The sequence below is a fragment of the Panthera leo genome, chromosome A3 (assembly GCF_018350215.1).
Source record: "Panthera leo isolate Ple1 chromosome A3, P.leo_Ple1_pat1.1, whole genome shotgun sequence".
NCBI classification, from domain to species: domain Eukaryota; kingdom Metazoa; phylum Chordata; class Mammalia; order Carnivora; family Felidae; genus Panthera; species Panthera leo.
Genome location: NC_056681.1, coordinates 101655132 through 101677302, shown reverse-complemented (window position 1 = coordinate 101677302; position 22171 = coordinate 101655132). Strand labels below are relative to the sequence as shown.

Sequence of the window (22171 nt, the reverse complement as noted above, 5' to 3'; positions counted from 1 at the left end):
CATAAGGAAAGAAACATGTTTTTCTTTGTTTTTGTTTTTGTTTTTGTTTTTTGTGGCTTTTTTTTTGTTTGTTTGTTTGAATCTCTATGAGATGATGGAGTTAACTAGACTTACTGTGGTGATCATTTCACACTATACATAAGTCAAGTCATCATGCTGTATACCTAAAGCTTATACAGTGGCTGGATGTCATTTCTAGTTCAATAGAACTGAAAGAAACAAAGAATTTGGAAAACTTTAAAGGTTTTATGCTAATTTCACAGAAATAACATTATTCCCTAATTCATACATCTTAAAGACTTTTGTAAAAAGGAGTTTCTGAAAATTGGACCTGTAATAAAAGCAAACAAGATAAGATTCTCACTACCACTCATTTCCCCCTAATCTATGTTTTCATACTGGATCGTGGGCACATCTTTTCCTAGGGTTGCCATGACAAAGTATCACATACTTGGTGACTTCAAACAACAGAAATGTACTCTCTCACAGGCCTAGAGGCTTCAAGTCTGAAATGAAGGTGCTGGCCAGACCCTGCCATCTCTGAAACCTGTAGAAGCTGATCTTCCCTTGCTTCTTCACAGCCCTGGTGGCCCCAGGCATTCCCTGATTTGGGGCAGCAAAAATCCAACCTCTATCTCTGTCTTCACATGGTCTCTTCTCTCTGTATCTCTGTGCCTTTTTGTTACCTTCTTCTCCTCCTTTTTTTTTTTTTTTAGGTTTATTTATTTATTTTGAGGGAGAAAGGGTGCATGCGAGCAGAGGAGGGGCAGAAAGAGAAGGAGAAAGAGAATCCCAAGCAGGCTTCATGCTATCAGCACAGAACCCAACTCAGGGCTCAATCTCACAACCATGGGATCATGACCTGAGCCGAAATCAAGAGTCTGATGCTTAACTGGCTGAGCCACCCAGGCGCCCCTCTCCTCCTTTTCTTATAAGGCAACAGTAGGGACTAAGTGTAGGCCACCCAAAATGTGCCACTTAGGCATATTGATTATTTTAGGTAAGTTATTTGAAGGACAGCCTATGTAAGAAGGACACCTAGACCCTCTTCTGTTTCCCTGAAAGCAGGAAATAAATATCTCATGTGAAATGTATCCTCCCTGGACCAGGAGACTCCTTATCATCAGATACAGGAAATTTCTAACTGAGAGGGCTGTATAAACAACCTTTGTTACTTTTTCCTAAGTTACTACCACTGCCCAAATCTTGTTTAGAATTCCTTACTAATCAAAGTTCTCAAAGTTCACTTTTCTTTGTCCTGTCAATTCCTTATAGATTTGTTGTTTCTTTGTCTAAGGAGTATGAAAACTGTCTGTCTTTTTTTCTTAGGCCTTTCTTAGGGCCTCAGTTTCATTATTGGGCCTCTGTGCACACGTAACAAAAGTTTTCCCCTGCTTTTCCCCATTTTTGTGCTTACTGTGTTTTTCCCTTGTAAATCTGTGTCACGTAAATTTCTTAGTCCAGCTAGAAGAACCTTGAGCAGAGGAAAGGCTCTTCCTCTCCTCTGCCACCGATCATATTCACTGAGGGCCCAACGTACTATAGTATGACCACATCCAAATTAATTCTATCTGCAACGCTTTTTTTTCCCCAAATAATGTCACATTCTGAAGTAGTAAGGGGCTAAAACTTCAACATAATTTTTGAGGGGACACAATGCAACCAATAATAGTGTATAAAAAGTTTTTAATTTCATACATTTAAAAATAGTCCAAGAAAACTAGCTTTATGATTTTCAATAGAGACCACGCTATGTTTCTTTGTTACTTTTTTTTCTTCAGCTGCTTATCTTTCTTTCACTGGTAAGATTCATGAAGAGATCTGGAATTTTTAGGACGGCAGCCTGTTACTTAGCAATAGAAACACAAGTATTGGTACCATCAGAGGCCAGGAGCAAGACCCAAAATTGTTTCGTTGAGCATCATAAGAAATGACCAGGTCCAAGAAACCAAAAAAAAAAAAAAAAAAAAACCTCAAAATGGAATAAAATAAAAGAATAAAAGGGTAATAATCTTTTAACTAGTGGATTATGGGACATGTGTAATTCTACATCTAACTCTTCACCATGATTTATCTGAGCAAATGAGATTGCTACCATAGAGTTCAGAGTTAATGATCAACACAATTGTTACTCCATTATCTTTTTCAGCACTGTGTTAAAATCTTACTCTTGTAGATTTCCCAGAAGATATTGTCAGCCTAAGTAATGAGGTAAAAACTGAGGCAAGCTTAAATGACCAGAAATTGAGTTTTTTCTGGAAGAACGGGGAAATCACAATTTGGACCAAGCTACTGGTGAGTCTGCTGAGGGTTTGGGGTAAGCTGTATTTATGGGCAAGAAATGGAAGAAGGGGTAAGGCCATCTGGAGTCCCAGCAGTGAATTCATTGGCTTGAGGATGGGGAGAAATTCTTGGTGGATGTTCACTGGTCAGCAGATAAATCTGGATCTTCTGTAAATCAGGCATCTAATGAAAATCTCTCTCTCGGTTCTCAATTTCCATTCTTCTGAAGGCCCATATTTGAGATTCTCCATTTCATATCCCCGGTTCTATATTAAATTGAAATCCTTTCACAATGTTCAGACCAAATATTCTTGTGGAATCTTACCTAGATGAGTATTTGTTAATTTGTTTCCTTGGTCAGTTCAGTCTGACTCTGGATTTAAATTACCCAAACTATAATAAGATGGCCAAATGGAGTTTTTCAACTGCTCCAAAATTTAGTTTGCAGGACAAACGCAATTTGACACAGGCACTGTTTATCAGGAACTGTTCAATTCAACGTGATCTGTTGACACATGAAGAAAAAAAATGGGTTATTTCCCTGTTTGCGAAGGGTGGTGGGATAGATTGACATCCCAGAGCAGCTCTGACCCAGCACCCTAATCCATAGGGATCATATTTAAATGAGAGCCCAGGAATGGATCAGTGCCCTGAGATATTAAAATAATGGAGGTAGTCATTGCTCTTCTCAAATATGGGATCTCCTATTGAATTGTACAATCATAGCTATGGCTTCCCCACATACAGGCCAGGTGAGAGCCTAAGGTTCTCCCACAGAGCTAACAAGAACTCCGAATATCCTGATAGGGCTTTGCTCTGTTTGTTGGAAAAGAGTCAGTATGAAAAGAGGTTTTCTAAGCACCACCCAGGAAAAAATAATATAAAATCATTCCTTTTTTATTAGGTCCCATCATTCCAAGGGAATTATTTCCTTAAGAACTCTTTGATTGGCCTACTATGTGTATATGCGTGTGTGTGTGTGTGTGTGTGTGTGTATACCACATTGTAACAACTAGTTTCTAGGAATTTCATATTCATAGCCAGAGACATGAATTTTTCACCCTTACTATTCTCTGTACTGGGCTATAGGCTGTCTCTACAACAGACACATTATTTTTTCCCTGTCTACTTCTTTCGACCTGGGTGCTCTATAAAATTCAATTCACTGAGTCTGAGGGCAAGACCATTTATGCCATGTGATTCTAACATTCTTAAACAATTAGCCTACAAGAGTAGATACCAGAAAATTCTCAAACTAGCTCAACTCCATGTTGCTACTGGGAAAAAATTCTAATGAGCAGTACTTGTGAGGTGGGAGCTGTCTCCTTCACTAGATTAGGTGGAAGAACGGGAGCGAGATGGCCATTCGTCTCAGGAGACTGACCCTGGACACACATGTGTGCATTTCAGGGTCTCTGATTCCTTCTCAAGGGGCAGAACCCTGTGTGCTGTATCCTTACAATACATTCACACTTGCAGAGTGAGATTCGTCTTTCCATTACTGCAGGTAGTATGGACTTTAGCTTTGTATTTTCTTCCAAATGCAGAAGACCTTTTATTTCACTTGCTTGAAGGTAGGCTCCTCCCACCCTCTCCTTGGCTCTTTGCACACTGCTGTACCCACCAAGGGATTTGCATATTGTCCCCTAAGGAGGACCTTCCCCTTAAAGTCTAGATAAAAGGTCAGCTTGAATCTGGCTTTGACTTGTCAGGACTCATAGGTTCAACTTCTCAGAATGAGGTTCCCCGCTCAGCTCCTGGGGCTGCTAGTGCTTTGGTTCCCTGGTAAGGACAGACGGGGAAAGAAAAAGGAGAACCAGGTGGGGAGGGTGAGCTACAGGGGTACCACTGTCTCCAGGTGTATTCTTTGTGCATGTCTAACATGTGTGACTTGTCCTCCAGGGTGGGGCAGGTGACATTTAGATCTGTGAGTGAGGAAGTTTCCAGAAGGAACAAGGGCTTGTGCTCTAGTGAGGACTGTGACACAGAAGGTGGGGATGGTGTCAGCGATGGTTAGAGACCTCTCTCCTCTTCATCTTCATAGATCTCAGGTTCCTTATTGTGATGGGACATTTTTGGTGGATGCTGGACATCGCAAGTACTGGGAGTAAAACAAAGTAGTATTTTAGCTAAAGTAAATGAGAAGGAAATAATGAAAGTTGCAAAGAATATTTGTATGTAACTTAGCACTTCTCTCTCCTTAATTTAGGATCCAGTGGGGATGTCACGATGACCCAGACCCCTCTGTCCCCGCCTGTCGCCCCTGGATAGCCGGCCTCAATCTCCTGAAGGGCAAGTCAGAGCCTCCTGCCCAGCAATGGAGACTCCTACTTAAGTTGGTACCTGCAGAAGCCAGGCCAGTCTCCACAGCGCCCAATCTATCAGGTTTCCAACCGGGCCTCTGGGGTCCCAGACAGGGTCAGTGGCAGCGGGTCAGGGACAGATTTCACACTCAAAATCAACAGAGTGGAGGCTGAGGATGTGGGAGTTTATTACTGCTTGCAAGATATACAACTTCCTCTCACAGTGATTCAGCCTTGAAGATAAACCTCTGCCTGAGCGGGTCCAGCTGCCCGAGCATGTGGCTTCTCTGGGGAACACACAGGACGTTCTCTGAGCCTGTGAAAAAGGAAGGTGCTGGAGAACCCGAGGAACGGCTTGCAGCTGGATATCGGGCTCCACATGTCAAGGGCCCGTCAGCTGCACAGGCTGGCAGGCAGAACCAGCAGGGAAAGGGAGGGTCCTGTCCCGTGAGGGACCGGTTACGGTGACAGAGCTAATGACAGCTCCGCCTGGTCCTCCGTGTCGTGCCCGTGTTTGTCAAATACACGTAGCCAGTGTAGTAATGAGACAAGTGACACAGATGTGTGGCCAAAAAAGTTAATACCTTTTGGAAATGAATAGTGTGGGATGTATTTTTCACAGGACCATATTTGTTAATCTTGGTATTTTCTCACTTTCTCCTTTTCCTACTTCTCTACTACGTATACTTTCCCCTCCGTTAATATGTACAAGAGAGCAATCTACACAAGCTGCCCTCACAGAGAGAATGGGTGAGAAAGATTAGCAAACATGTTTAATTCTGCTCAATCCAAGGACCTTTGCAAATTTTTAGTAAATATAAGATTTCGATGCCAAGTGTCTTTGATTTGCCTCCACCACATTTGCCTCCATTTCAAAAGTGGACTTCGAACTAAACAGAGAAAAGTAATGATGGAGACAAAAGTTGCATTTCTACACCACAGGAAAATCCAGAATATATGAGGTATTCCTTTCTCTCCTCAATGGTAAGGATGTTAAGTATACTGAACCCAGACATTGCTTTAGATATGATGAATTTGGAATCTATTGCTGTGAAAAAGATTTTAAATAATAAATAAGTGCATTTTTTTCACATGACATTGTCATGGGTTGAACATGACCCTGAACAGTATGTTTTTTGGGAATGTACACAAAATTCATGCTTTGAATAGATCCCATTCAAAAGAGTGCCTCAAAGGGACACGTGCCGTAATTACTAGTCATGCCCTTATGGCATCACATACCTGATAAAAGCAAGAGTGATTAAATTCACAAAATACACAACTTTGTAGGTAAGAAATAAAGTGTGTTGGGGATGATCGCCTATTCTAAGATAATGAATATCATGACAAGTGCAATTCAGTCTGATGTGTCAATTCTGATAGTTTTGATAGTGTGTGGAAAATGTCTATAGAAATCAAGTAACCAGGAGCCCACAGATCATGGGACTTTGGAATATTGATGAATGCATGATTGAGATGGACAGAGATTATGCAAAGCACTGGGAGGAAACGCAGTGAGAGCAGGAAGACCAGGCTTCAGCAATGCCACAGTCATCTTATTCTGCATGATTCATAGCAACTTGTGATCTGGGTGTTCTACTTTGATGTCAGACTGTAGAGAAAGCCAAACTCACTCCGAGTGTTGAGATAGTTAAAGGAATCCACATGATGCCCTAATCCCACAGGTGCTATACTCAAAACAATAGTGAGAAATAAATTACCCCCCACCCCAATTGAAAGGGGCCACCAAAAAGAATCAGAAGACAATCTAATTGGCTGTTCCAAAGAAATCCCAAAATACTCATGGTTGAATGTGGCAAGATGACTCTGTCTCTAATGAAACAGTCCCAAGGTGGGCAGGCTAATTTGGTAACGTAAGCGGCTCTGCTCCATTAGGTCATTTGGGTTTTCCCAAACTGGTCAATGTGTGTAGTGATTAGTGACCCTGATTTTTATTTCACTCCTTAGCCTCAAAACCTATTCATTCCTTTTCTTTATTACATGTATATATATTTTTATTTTGAAGTAATCTCTACATCCAACATAGGGCTCGAATTTACCCAACATAGGGCTGAGGTCACGAATCGTATGAGCTACTGACTGATCCAGTCAGAAGCCCCAAACCTATTCATTCTTAGCTGATGGTCACTATTTCAAAATACATGTCTTGAGAGGCTAAGAGAAAACTTACCAGGTGTACTCACAACTGCAAAGAAAAGATCTCCCCCCACCGCCGTTCCCGAAACCAGCCAAGGCGTGCCCGGTTGTAGTCTGACATAAAGGCGGGAACCAATCGAGTTCTGCTGAGCGTTCAAATTTAAATGTTAACCAACAACAGCTCTGTAACCTCTAAAAAAGGGTCCCTAACTTGTTTGTGAGGGGCTATAAAAGAAGCTGTAGGATCCTTACTCGGGGCCTCTTAGCGTCACCAGCAACGAGTGCGCAGAGGACCGGGTTCGAAACTGCAATAAACGACCCTTGCTGCTTGGTTTTGACTCTGGACTCTGGTGGTTTGTTTTCGGGGGGTCTTTCGAATCGGGGCATATCAATCTCACGGTAGCACATCTCAAAGGACAGTCTTTGAAGTCTATAGGATTTAATACCCAAGCAGTCCTCTTTGTGCGTTGTCGTAGACAGTGTGATTGACGGAGGCCACAGTCCTGTGTCTATTGTTACTCGATCTTCATCACAAAATGGGTTCCCTTCCCAACCAACTCTCTCCCGTGAACTCTTGGATGTTGATAGCAGCTGAGCCTCAGTGGACAGGGAGGGCTTCACTGTATCTGGAATACAACGAATCCCGGGAATGATGCATGACACTCTCTCGAGGGGAACTGGTATGAAGTGTAAAATTACCAAGTGGTTGGTAGTGTTAGTCCCTCGGTTTGAGAGCTCAGATACCCAGAGGTGACAATAATTAGCTCTACACCAGTAGAGATGGCGGTGGTGGGCTCATGCCTTTGGGCCTGTGCATAGCCTTCACCCGTGTCACCATGGCTATGTCTCTCCTGAACAGAATGAGCAAGAACTCTGGAGCTTGAGACAAAGGTTGAGGCCTGTTCATCTGCTCAGAGGTATAAGCTTGTGTTTGTTTGTTTGTTTGTTTGTTTGTTTGTTTGTTTTAGGTCTTATCTGTGGTGGATTCTCTGCTGAATTTTGCTATGACATGAAGTCCTAATGACCGTACATCCACGATCTTTTTTCCAGATCTCATAATTGGTGACCTTCTGATTTTCTCTTCCTAGGCCCTTCATTAAACAGTCACCCAGGAATCCATATCAACCTTTATCTCAAGCCAGTTCTCTATCCAGACTAAGTTCTCTGTGTGTGTTTGTGGTAGACAGAGGCATAAAGACAAGAATGCTTAGTAATGGAGGATTCCTGGCGTGGTAATCATGCTGCCTTCGGCTAGGGAAAAACCAAACACTTGGAAGAATTCACGAATTCTACTCTTTTCCTGTCAACACCTCTCTTGTCATACCCTCAGGGCCAAAGCTGCCACATGTTCTCCTTTATTTTTCTCACCTCCAAGCACCTTAAAATAGAATTGTATGCAAGAAAAGTCAGCTACAACATAGAGAGTAGGGATCCCCTGGGTCTCCTCAACCCCAACCTGGGTTTTAGGTTTCCTTCCTTGTTTAGGTGTTTTTGAAAAGGTGGTGCTGTCTCATCCAGCTGGGTTGTCACCTGAGGGTGCACTTTGAGGATTTACAAAGAAATAGGATGCAGGACAATGGCTCTGGATTCCCAGCAAAGAAGAGGCCAGAGTGAGTCCTGAGAGGCTGTGTACGTGGAAAACAAGAACTTGGCCCTCAGACCTAGGGCCACAGCCTTGGAAGCCTGAGGGTGAGGACTTCTTATCAAAGAGCCACAGGGGTCTGAGTTGGGGTCTTATCAGGATACCCGATTTTATCATGACCATCACAGCCTGTCATGCATTTGGGGACCCACCTTCAACAATGCATCCATTAGGCCCCCAAAACAAGGACTCTCAGGTGCCTTGGTTGAGGTGGGATGGACCTCACCGGATGAAGCAGGTTCGCGGTGGGAGCCTGTGGGTGAAACACCATAGTCCCCATTCAGAAGGCTCATAGTCACCCGAAGTAGGAAACAAGTTTCTCCTAACTGTACTGATGGCTCTTAAACTTGAGGGCCCCTCACTTACTGACAGAGGTTCTCCTCTGGAGCGATTGACGTCCAGCATCTGGAGTGGGTCTGTGCAATCCAGCTAGAAATGTATCATGGAGAGAAGACTCTTCCTTTCCCTCCAGGAACAGCTTCATTTTCTGTCTGGTCCTTATCAAGGATAAGAAATTCCTTTCATGACAGCTCTGATTTCTCACCTACAATTCCAGTCCCCTCTCAGGTCAGAAGCTATTCCCAGGAATCCTTCCCTGGGAGCCTTTTGCTCTCATCTCCCTCCCCATCTCGTCTCCAGCACCTCCAGCCCATCTTTCCTAAAGTCAGGAAACATGGACTCCGCTAGGAAGTGGTCCTCTGAGTTTCTAGGTCACTGAATCCTCATGTTGCCCCAGTTCTGTGATGTCAGGAACATATGAAACCTGCATTTTACCTCTTTTCTGTTTTATTTTGTAACTTTTGCAATGGTTGGGACTCTAAAGTGTTCAACATTTAACCTAGGAATGAAGATTCCTTTCATTTTTTTAATCTAAAAATTGTTTTGGGGGCGCCTGGGTGGCTCAGTTAGTTAAGCGGCCGACTTTGGCTCAGGTCATAGTCTTACGGTTCTCGAGTTCAAGTGCCTCATCTGGATCTGAGCCTAGAGCCTGCTTCAGATTCTGTGTCTCCCATTCTCTTTTTGCCCCTCCCCCCCCCCCTCTGTGTTTCTCTCTCTCTCTCAAAAATAAATAAACATTTAAAAAATTTAAAAGTTGTTTTGGAGATTACAACCTTGGTACTATTTTGTCATAAAAAGAGATTTTTACAAAAAACATGTACTGTTTTCATGTATCATAGTCATTACCTATGATTGAATATGATACTAATGTAATAATATTTGTATAGAAAATATATACTTTGGCTGGATACCATTTATTTAAATGCTCTAAAATTATTTCTGAACTAATACTGGCATGTCATTTACATATCATAGTACAAAAAAAGGAAACCAGTGTTTGGATAGCAAGGATAATACAGACTTATTTATGTTACAGAAATAAATCATATTAGACATTATTTCCCTTTTCAAAATGTCGATTCCATAACGAGTGCAATAAAAATGTATTGTTAACCGAAAAAAAAGGAAAGAAAGTGAAAGGGCGGGCCTATGCCGGCCGACTCCATCTTGTTCTGTGTCCTTCACCTTGACCACACCTCCTCCCCTTGAGTAACCCCCCCCCTCACCTGTCTAACAGGACTCGGACCCTTCCCCAGCCAATCGGCTGAGGCCACAGCCGTTACCTCACCAACTGCCCCTGGGCCCCAATAAAACCTTTGTCCTTTTGAAACTCACTCTCTCTCCCTGGTATCTCACCGCTGCGTCGGTGCAGGTAGGGGATTGAGCTCGAGCTAGCTCGAATAAAGGTTCTTTTGCTTTTGCATCGGACTCGGCTCCCTAGTGGTCTTTGGGGATCACGAATTCTGGGCATAACATTTGGGGGCTCGGCCCGGGATCCCCAAGACCCCTGAGGGACCCCCGACCCGGAGAGCCTGACTGGCCACGGTTAGTGTCTGTTTGTTTGTGCTGTCTTTTCTGTGTGAGCTCACTTCTGGAGTTCTGGTAGTGCCCGACGCGGTCTAAGTGGACGCACTGGAGGACCACGGGCCGGGAGTTTCGGAAGACGTTCCGATTCTCCCTTCTGGAGGGACGTGGAATCCCCTCAAAGGTCTGAGACGAGGCGGGTCGCTCCCGCTGGTCGGCGTGAGGCCGTCGTCTTTGGAGGGACGTGGAATCCCCTCATCGGTTTTGGAGGGACGTGGAATCCCCTCATCGGTTTTGGAGGGACGTGGAATCCCCTCAAATGTCTAAGCTAGCTTTCAGTTTTGCTTCCATGGAGTTGGAAGATTTTCTAGGGGCCCTCTGTTTGTCTGTTTTTGTGTTTCTCTGTTTTGTTCTGTGGACTTACTGGACGGACGTTATGGGACAGACTCAGACTACTCCTCTAAGTATTATGATTGATCACTTTAAGGATGTGAGGGGAAGAGCTAACAACCTCAGTGTGGAAGTCCGAAAGGGTCGGTGGCAGTTTTTTTGTTCTAGCGAGTGGCCAACTTTCAATGTCGGATGGCCACCAGAGGGGACCTTCGACCTCCCTACCATCCACCGAGTCAGGAGTATCATCTCTCAGCCTAAGACGGGCCATCTTGATCAGCTCCCTTACATTATCACTTGGCAGGACCTTGTGGAAGACCCACCCTCTTGGCTTAAACCCTTCCTAGCCCCGCTCCCTCCGGAGCCAAAACCCATTCTTGCTTTGCAGGGGACAAAGAAGAAGAAAAGTCTTATCCAGCCTTCAGCACCCCTCTACCCTGTCTTACAGGGGGGTACTGAAGAAGAATTAATTTTTCCTCCCTCGTATAACCCCTCTAGGATGCTGGAAGAACACCATCCTCCCCCTCCGGGGGAGGCAGATGCTGTTCCGAGAGCGGGAGGCGGAAACGCTCCAGTGGGAAGCCCGCCCTTCACCAGACAAAGGGCTCAGAGGGAGCAATCCGCCTCCGCCGCCGACTCCACTATTCTGCCCCTGCGAGCCACCGGACCCCCAGACGCGGAGGGGAACCAGCCCCATCACTATTGGCCTTTCGCCACTAGTGACCTCTACAATTGGAAAGCTCAGAATCCTAAGTTTTCCGAGAAACCGGCAGGGCTTATTGATTTATTAGACTCTGTTCTTTTTACCCATCAGCCCACGTGGGACGATTGCCAGCAGCTTTTGCAGGTCCTGTTCACGACTGAAGAAAGAGAAAGAATCGTCAACGAGGCCCGAAAACTAGTTCCGGGCACAGACGGGAATCCCACCACCAACCAGGCTCAGATAGATGCCTCCTTCCCCTTAACTCGGCCCCAGTGGGATTTCAACACGGCAGAAGGTAAGGAGAGGCTCCGGGTCTACCGCCAGACTCTAATGGGGGGTCTCCGAATGGCTGCTAGAAAGCCAACCAATTTGGCCAAGGTAGGAAATGTACAACAGGGAAAAGATGAATCTCCGGCTGCCTTTTTAGAACGGATCATGGAGGCATTCCGTACCTATACCCCCATGGATCCAGAGGCTCCGGAAAGCAAGGCAGCTGTTATCATGGCCTTTGTAAACCAATCGGCCATAGACATTAGGAGAAAATTACAGAAAATAGATAGACTAGGAGAAAAAAGTCTGCAGGACTTACTGGTGGTAGCCGAAAAGGTATATAATAACCGGGAGCTTCCTGAGGACAAGCAGGCCCGCGCCATGGCGACTGCCAGCAGTAAGCAGACTCGAGACCTGGCCAGAATACTACTAGCTACCACTGCTGACTCCCCTGAGGAACGAGACCGCCATCTCCGGCAGCTGGCAGACGACACAAGAAAAGGTAAAAGAACCACCAAGGGGGGGAAGCAGAGGCTGCAGAAGGATCAGTGCGCATACTGCAAGGAGATAGGGCATTGGGCCCGAGATTGTCTGAAAAGGGCCGGCGGGAAAGGAAGCAAGACTGATCGAGTAAAAGTCCTAGAGCTAGATGAACTAAGTGATTAGGGGAGTCGGGGTTCGGACCCTCTCCCCGAACCCAGGGTAACTCTTAAAGTGGAGGGGACCCCTGTTGACTTCCTTGTCGACACCGGAGCACAACATTCGGTCCTCCGCACCCCACAAGGAAAACTAGCCAGCAAGAAGTCCTGGGTACAAGGGGCAACTGGTATGAGCCAGTATTCATGGACTACCCGAAGAACAGTAGATTTGGGAACGGGCCGGGTATCCCACTCCTTTATGGTAATACCAGAATGCCCCTACCCGCTGTTAGGACGGGACTTACTGACCAAGATTGGAGCTCAGATAACTTTCAGACAAGGGGGGCCTCAGGTCACCGATGGCAAGGGCCACCCCATCCAGGTCCTGACCATGAAACTGGAGGATGAATACCTCCTCCACCAGGAGGCGCTCCCGAGAGAGGATAATATAGACAGATGGCTACAAGAATTCCCCTCGGTTTGGGCAGAGACTGGGGGGGGGATGGGACTAGCCGCTCATAGGACCCCAGTCCTGGTAGAGCTCAAGCCAGGAGAGAGTCCGGTAAGGATCAAACAATACCCCATGTCACAGGAGGCCCGGAAGGGGATCCAGCCACACATCCGGAGACTACGAAGCCTAGGGGTACTAGTTCCTTGCCAGTCTGCCTGGAACACCCCCTTACTGCCGGTCAAAAAGCCTCACACAAATGACTACCGACCGGTACAAGACCTCCGGGAAGTAAATAAGAGGGTCGCGGACATACACCCAACTGTTCCCAACCCATATACTCTCTTGAGCTCCTTGGCGCCCTCCAGGGTCTGGTATACTGTACTAGATTTAAAGGACGCCTTCTTCAGTCTGCCGCTGGCACCCCAGAGCCAACCCCTGTTCGCCTTCGAGTGGCATGATCCGGAGGAGGGCTACAGTGGGCAACTCACCTGGACACGGCTACCTCAGGGATTCAAAAATTCACCCACCATCTTCGACGAGGCACTACACGAGGACCTGGGTGAGTACAGAAGGGAGCACCCTGGCCTCACCCTCCTACAGTACGTAGATGACATCCTGATTGCTGCTGACACGGCCAAAGACTGTGAGCGAGGGACCCAGGACCTGCTGGCTACCCTGGGAGCTTTAGGGTACCGGGCATCCGCGAAGAAGGCTCAGATATGCAGGGAGAGGGTAAGTTACCTGGGATATATCCTGGAGGGCGGACAGCGGCGGTTATCAGATGCCAGAAAAGAAACTGTCCTAAAGATCCCTACTCCCACCTCCCGAAGAGAAGTGAGGGAATTCCTAGGATCAGCCGGCTACTGCCGCCTCTGGGTTCCAGGTTTTGCTGAGATCGCCAGGCCCCTATATGAAGCTACCAAAGAGGGGAAAACATTTAAATGGACTGAAAAAGAAGAAATTGCCTTTAATCAGTTAAAAAAGGCCCTCCTAAGTGCCCCAGCCCTGGGCCTACCAGACATTATGAAACCCTTCCACCTCTTTGTAGACGAACATAAGGGAATAGCAAAAGGGGTTCTAACTCAAGCCTTAGGCCCCTGGAACCGCCCAGTGGCTTACCTGTCTAAGAAACTAGACCCAGTGGCTGCCGGCTGGCCGCCATGCCTAAGAATTATTGCGGCGACAGCACTCCTAGTCAAGGATGCAGACAAACTGACCCTAGGACAGGAGATCTGGATCACAACCCCACACGCCATTGAAGGGGTCCTGAAACAGCCTCCTGATAGATGGATGAGCAATACACGTGTGACTCATTACCAGAGCCTCCTACTCAACCCTCCACGAGTGCGGTTCCACCCCAGTGCAGCCCTCAATCCTGCAACCCTGCTGCCCGACCCTGACCTAGGTGCTCCACTACATGACTGTGCGGGAATCCTGGAACAAGTACATGGATTCCGGATGGACCTGACCGACCAGCCCCTCCCCGATGCCGAGGCTACTTGGTTCACTGATGGCAGCAGCTTTGTGCGAGATGGACACAGGTATGCGGGTGCAGCGGTGGTCACCGAAATGGACACCGTATGGGCGGAGGCTCTACCCTCCGGAACGTCAGCCCAGCGAGCGGAGCTCATAGCCCTCACCAAGGCGCTGATGCTGGGAGCTGGAAAACGGCTTAACATCTACACAGACAGCCGTTATGCATTTGCCACAGCTCATATTCATGGGGCAATTTATCAGGAGAGGGGGTTACTGACGGCAGAAGGACGGACTATAAAAAATAAGCAGGAGATACTTAACCTGCTTACGGCCTTATGGCTTCCTGCCAAGCTAGCCATTATCCACTGCCAAGGGCACCAAAAAGCTGATAACCCAGTAGCTAGAGGTAATCGAAAGGCTGACCAGGCAGCCAAGGCAGTAGCCCTTACTTCAGTCCCCACCATGACCATACAACTACCAGACCCGGGAGACCCAGTTTTACCAGACCAGCCCAAATACTCCCAGGAGGAGTTACAGCGGATCAAGAAACTCCCCATGGCCCAGGAGATAAAGGGATGGTGGTATACACCTAACAAGGAGCTCGTGCTGCCAGACCGGCTCGGAGTCTCAATATTAGAGCACATGCATCGGTCTACTCACATGGGGGCCCGAAAATTAAAAGACTTAATCCGACATGCCGGAATCAAGATTCACCAACAGGACACCAAAATAGAGCAAGTTGTATCTGCCTGCAAGACCTGCCAACTCACCAACGCGAAAGCCACATCAAATAAAAAAGGAACCAGGCTCAGAGGCACCAGACCGGGAGCCCAATGGGAAGTCGACTTCACTGAAGTCAAACCAGGAAAGTATGGTTATAAATATCTTTTAGTATTTACAGACACCTTCTCTGGCTGGGTGGAGGCATACCCAACCAAGCATGAAACGGCTCAGACGGTGGCTAAGAAGCTACTAGAAGACATCTTACCCAGGTATGGTTTTCCTGCCATGGTAGGATCAGACAATGGACCAGCTTTTATCTCTCAGGTAACACAGGCAGTAGCCAAGGCGGTGGGGGCAAACTGGAAATTACATTGTGCTTATAGGCCCCAGAGCTCAGGACAGGTAGAAAGAATGAATAGAACCCTAAAAGAGACCCTTACCAAATTAACCATGGAGACTGGCGGGGACTGGGTGACTCTCCTACCGTACGCCCTTTACCGGGTTAGAAACACTCCTTACACTCTGGGTTTTACTCCCTACGAGATCATGTTTGGCAGGCCACCCCCTGTTATTCCCAGCCTTCGAGCTGAACTTCTTGCAGAGTTTAAAGATCAAGAACTTTTTCTTTCCTTGAGAGGGCTCCAGAGGGCGCACGAGGATATTTGGCCGCGCCTCCGTGCCATCTACGAGGCTGGCCCGACCCCGACACCTCATCAGTACAAGCCGGGAGACTGGGTCTATGTCAAGAGGCACCACCGAGAGACTCTCGAGCCGCGCTGGAAGGGACCCTACATTGTAGTGCTGACAACCCCCACCGCTCTCAAAGTAGACGGCATCGCGACCTGGGTCCATCACACCCACGTTCGGCCAGCGGACCCCTCCTCGATCCGGAAGGACTTCGTCACGCGATGGGCCATCAGTCGGGACCAACACAACCCGCTCAAGCTCAAGCTCAAGCTACAGCACATTCGACCCACCTAATATTGGTAACTCTGTTAACTCTGCTTGTCATTGCTCATGCTACCGGGAGTCCCCACACCCCCCAAAACATCACCTGGCAGATCATAGATACCAGCTCAGGGACAATACTTAATTAGACCTCCCAGAGCCACCCCAGGGACACATGCTTCCCAGAACTTTGCGTAAACCTCTAAACTCTGTTCCCCTTGTCACCATAAATGCAGCCGGTCCCATGATTGGGTCCCTAAGCTACATGACAAGGGAGGAATGAAAGGGCGGGCCTATGCCGGCCGACTCCATCTTGTTCTGTGTCCTTCACCTTGACCACACCTCCTCCCCTTGAGTAACCCCCCCCCTCACCTGTCTAACAGGACTCGGACCCTTCCCCAGCCAATCGGCTGAGGCCACAGCCGTTACCTCACCAACTGCCCCTGGGCCCCAATAAAACCTTTGTCCTTTTGAAACTCGCTCTCTCTCCCTGGTATCTCACCGCTGCGTCGGTGCAGGTAGGGGATTGAGCTCGAGCTAGCTCGAATAAAGGTTCTTTTGCTTTTGCATCGGACTCGGCTCCCTAGTGGTCTTTGGGGATCACGAATTCTGGGCATAACAAAAGCAAGCAAGCAAGAAAGAAAAAAAGAAAAGAACGAAAGAAAAGAGGAATGCTTTACGTTAATGAGTTTATAACACATATAAAGAACGACAAGAGGGGCGCCTGGGTGGCTCAGTCCGTTAAGTGTCCAACTCTGGATTTCAGCTCGGTCACGGTCTCACGGTTTGTGAGTTCAAGCCCCACGTTGGGCTCCGTGCTGAATTGAGAAGCCTGGCCGTGGAGGCTTTGAGGAGAAGACCACGGAGGCCTCTGACACAACCACCGGGTCCTCTTCTGTGTAAACAGGGGCCAGGCCATCACAGGACAGCCTCCCAGAGCCTCTTCCTCCCTCCTCACATACAGAGTTCATGCCCCACAGACCCTCCCGGGAATGGCCTGCCTGGTCTTCCTGGAGAGTCCGCTACCTGCTTTCACCCGGTCCTTACCCCAACGGAACACTAGGGGGCGGCCAAGTCAAGGGTTCAACTCACACAGTTCTCCTGGTGTAGGTCCTGGTCCAAAGTTGTTTTGTATTTTCCTATCACATCGAAGATTATTGCTGTGAGGGTGTTTATTCAAAGTAAGCCTCTCATATCTCTCTCATTGTCTCTCATTCTCTCCCTGTCTCTCTTTCTCTGTAAATGTTAAGTGGAGACAAATTTGGTAACGGCTGGTGCATGATCTTTCTTTTGTCCTTCATGTTCTGTTGTTGAACTGCTGTTGGGACCAGTACTACAAGGATAGTTGGAAACAAGGATACTGGCGGAAATGTTAAAACCTTGGAATTAAGGCAAAAACAAAGGCTGTTGCTCTCGTCTGCCCAGGCTCATCCTCAGGGTTGTCAGTGACTAGCAAATATTTGCTTTATTTTTTCCTGAAAATCAGTAGATTTCTCCCGTTTATTTTGCCTTAAGTAAATCATCTTGGAACAGAATTACCATTATACTAGATTAATATACACCCTCATAACTGGTTTCAAATTCCATCCAGGCCTGCTGGATTTCCAGAATATGAGAGAGCCACTGTCTGGGTTGAGGATGTTCCCAATTTCCTAGTCTAAGAGTGTGAGATGCGAGGAAGCTGTGTCCCAGTGAGTGCCTGACAATTGTCATAGCCTTGAACTTGTTGTTCAACTTTGAGATTTCATCCTGTGTCTGCTCCAGGCAGTTCAGAATTTAGTTATATCATAACATTTTATTTTGCTAGTGATCCTTATTCTCAGCTGGGGATACTGGTGATGTAGAGGAGTCAACGCACACATTTCTGGAAGCATCGACCCCGACCCCGTCATGACAGGTGATACTTCCAACAGCATTTGCCCTTGGGGTTATCCTTGGCTCCAGGTCAACAAGAGACTGAGGACATGTGAAGTTCACACTGAGAGGCTGCTGCTCTCCTAAGGCAGAAAATCACCATTTTCATTCACTAATTAAAATTCGCAATGACCCTTTGTTTGCAAATGTCACGTCTGAGGAACTGGGCGCTAAAACTTTAACCCTACTTTAAGGCGGGTAGAAGACACAATTCAACCAATAAGATTGTGTAGAAACAATCCACACAACTTTTGAAAATAGTCCTACAAAACTAGCTTTACAATTTCTAAAGAGTCTTTTGTTTCTCTTTCTTTCTTTTTCTTTCTTTCTTTCTTTCTTCTTTCTTTCTTTCTTTCCTTCTTTCTTCCCTTCAGCTGTTAATGTTCTGACTGCTTTCATTGGCATATTTCGTAGGAGGCTGCCATTGTCAGGATACAGACAATAATACTGGTAATACGTGTTTGTATAGATATCGTCAGGAGCCAGAAGGAACACCTAGAATGACTTTGCTTATAATCATAAGAAATGACCCGGCCAAGGCAGCTCCAAACCTGAGCTAAGGTAGTACAATGAATGGTGAACAATATTGTAAGTAGTGAAATACAAGGCATGTATGGTTCCACATCTACTCCACACGCTTACTTTTCTCTGCAACCAGGATTCTTGCCCCGAGTTCAGAGCTGAAAGCTCCACAGAATTGTGGCTCAGTTGTGTTCTCAGCTTGTTTTAACATATGATTCCTGAAGATTTCCCGGAAGATATTCAGGCCAAACACCCCTGAAGAATCTTACATAATACCGTCAGGTTAATCTGTTGTCCCGATCGACTAAGGCTGAGTTTGCGATTAATATTCAACATAGAATAACATGGCAAATGTGTCTTTTTCAATTGGTCCAGAATTTGATTTGCAGGGAAAAGCAATGTGACACGAGCACTATTGTTCAGGAGCTGTTCATTTCAACGCCATCTGTGTCGGGCTGATGTGAGAAGTAAAATCACATCATTTTCCTATTTAATAAGGCTGGTGTGGTAGACGGACGCCCCAGGGCACCTCTGACCCAGCACCCTATCCCCGAGTGATCCGATTTAGACAGAAGCTCAGGAAGTTGTCAGTGATAGGCTGAGGCTCCGTGAATAAAATACTGGATATAGGCATTGCCTTTCTCACACATGTAATCTCCCTTTGAATTGTAGACTCATGATGTTGGATCCCCAACCTTTAGGGCAGGTGAGACCACAGGGTCCCACACAAAGCTAAGGAAACTGGGATGTCCTCATAGGACCTGGTTCTGCTTGATGAAAAGGCATCAAAGGGTACCATTCAAATACAATTATTGTAAAATCATTTCTTTTTCTTTATTTCCCATTATCTCAAGGGATTTTTGTCTCTGAGAAATCCTTGGAATAATTCTATCCAACTATCTAGATGTGTGTGTGGAGTGAGAAAATAAGATAGGCTAGACACCGTATTGTAAAAATTGCTTTCCCAGAATTTCATGTTTTCACATTCATAGCCAGAGATATAATATTCTTTTACCTTTTCCTCTTGTCTCACACTGGGCTATTAACTCTCCCTACAAGAGACCCATCATTACGTCCCTGTCAAATTCATTTGTTGTGAGCACATTTGGGAAATTCAATTGCCAGGTTTCAGGAAAAGACCATTTCTACACCTGATTCTTCCATTCTCAACACTTCACCCGATGACAGCAGCTACCAGACAATCTGGAAAGAGCTCAGCTCCAAACTGCTATTGGGAGAAGTGCTGATGACCATACTCATGGGGCGGGAGCCACTTCCTTATCCAGACCAGGTGGAAGAATGTGAGCAGATGTCCATTCACCTCCCAGAGATGGACCCAGGGCACACATGTCTTCTCCCATCTCCGTGCTTTCTCTAGTGCAGGCACAGTGAGCGCTGTGTCCCTGCCGTGATTCACCCTTTCACGTGGGATTATGTTCCCACTCCAGCAAGTTGCATGGACTTGACTTTATAGGTTTTCTCCCAAACACAGAAAACCTTATATAGCACTTTGCTTAAAGGGAGGCCCCTCCCACAACCTTCCAGCCCTGTCTGCACTGTTACACCCACAAGGGGATTTGCATGTTGTCCCCTCTGGAGGACTTTTCCCTTAAAGTCTAGATAAAAGGTCAGCTTGAATCCTGCTTTGACTTGTCAGGACTCATCAAGCCAACATCTCAAAATGAGGTTCCCTGCTCAGCTCCTGGGGCTGCTAGTGCTTTGGTTCCCTGGTAAGGACAGAAGGGATGAGAAAGAAGAACCGGGTGGGGAGGGTGAGCTCTGGGGGCACTACTGTCTCTGGGTGTTTACTGTGCACATGTCAGACATGTGTGACCTGTCCCCCAAGGTGGGGCAGGTGAGGTTTAGATCTGGGAGAGTGCGGAAGATTCCAGAAGGAACAAGGGCTTGTGCTCTAGTGAGGACTGTGCCACAGAAGGTGGGGATGGTGTCAGCGATGGTTAGAGAACTTTCTCCACTTCACAGATCTCAGGTTCATTATTGTAATTATGCATTTGTGGTGCCTGCTGGAAGTCACAAGTAATGGGAGAAAAACAAAGTAGTTTTTTAGCTAAAATAAATGAGATGGAAACAATGAAACTTGCTAAAAATATTTGTATGTAACTTGGCACCTCTCTCTCTGTTCCTCAGGATCCGGTGCGGATGTCGTGATGACACAGACCCCTCTGTCCCTGCCCGTCACCCCTGGAGAGCCGGCCTCAATCTCCTGCAGGGCCAGTCAGAGCCTCCTGCACAGTAATGGAAACACCTATTTACATTGGTACCTGCAGAAGCCAGGCCAGTCTCCACGGCTCCTGATCTATAAGGTTTCCAACCGGGCCTCTGGGGTCCCAGACAGGTTCAGTGGCAGCGGGTCAGGGACAGATTTCACCCTGAGAATCAGCAGGGTGGAGGCTGACGACGTCGGAGTTTATTACTGCCAGCAAAGTACAAAGAAGCCTCCCACTGTGGTTCAGCCCAGAACACAAACCTCCCTTCCTGGGGGTCCAGCTGCCCGAGCATGTGGCCTCTCTGGGGAATACACAGGACGTTCTCTGCGTCTGTGTAAGAGGAAGGTGCTGTAGAACCCGGGGAACAGCTTGCAGCTGCACAGTACGGCCCCGTCAGCTGCACAGCCTGGCAGGCAGCATCAGAAGGGAAATTCAAGAGGTCCTGTCCTGTGAGGAACCGGTCAGGGGGAAGGGAAGAGCCAATGACAGCTGCACCTGATCCCCGGTCCCCGCCTGTTTTCAATTAAATGCAGCCAGCCTAGCCACCAGACAAGTCACACAGATATTTGGTGACAAATTCATCCATACTGCAGATGAACAGTGTGGGGTATGTTTTCCACAGCATCGTAGTTGCTAATATTGGTAATGTTGGTATTTCCTCACTTTCTCTTTTTCTTACTTCTCTGTGACTCTCTGTCCCCTGCATTCATATGTTCAAGAGAGCCCTCGGCACAAGCTGTCCTCACCGAGAGTATGGATGAGAAAGGTTCGTAACGATGTTTAATTCTGGTAAAATCAAATTAGCCTTTTGAAAATTTTCTGTAAATATAATAAGATTCCAGTGCCAAGATTCTTTGATTTCCCTCCATTACATTTTTCGGAGTGCAAAGGGGGTTCTCACAATTTCAAAAGTGGGTTTTGATACTAAACAGTGAAAAGGAATGATTGAGACAAAAGTTACCTTACTGTATCACAGGAAAATCCAGAATACATGAGATTTTTCTTTCTCTCCTCTATGGTAAGGGTGTTAAGTATCTTGAACGTAAACACTGCTTTGGATATGACGAATTTGGAACTCTGTTGCTATAAGAAAAGGTTTTGTACAATACATGAGTGCATCGTTCCATATGGTGTGCTCATTAACCAAAAATGACCCCGAATAATATATTTTGGGAGAATGTGTATTAAATTCATGCATTGAATACATCCCCTTCAATAGTGTGCTTAAATGTGAATCCTGACTAATCACGGGGTCATACCATTGGTTCATGGCACATACGACAGAAGCAAGAGAGATTAAATTCACAAGCATCTAATCCTATGCCTAGTTAAGAAAATAAGGTGTACTGGAGATGATCGACTCTTCCAAGGTAATGAATATCATGACAAGTACAATTAAACCCAATGTTTCAGTTCCGGTTGCTTTGACAGGGTGTGGAAAAATGTATACAGAAATCAAACTGACTGGAGCCCACACATCATGGCAGCCTGAGTGATTGGTGTGAAACTCCTTTGCTAGCATGCATGTTAATCGTTATCAATTCAGACCTATAAACCCACTGCTTTCTTGTCTCCCGCAAAGTTTGGTATACGGTATATTCTTTCAACTCAAAAAACGTTCCAGTTTCCCTTTTTGTTCTTTCTGGACCTGACTGTTGCT

The 22171-nt window shown here is 46.5% G+C and overlaps 1 gene segment (V, D, J or C); it reads left to right on the top strand.

The window, feature by feature from the left end:
- The first annotated feature begins 19893 nt into the window (after positions 1–19893).
- Positions 19894–20935, top strand: LOC122216311. The segment is given in 2 exon segments: positions 19894–20013; positions 20432–20935. Coding segments are annotated over 2 exon segments (483 nt in total).
- The last annotated feature ends 1236 nt before the right edge of the window (positions 20936–22171 follow it).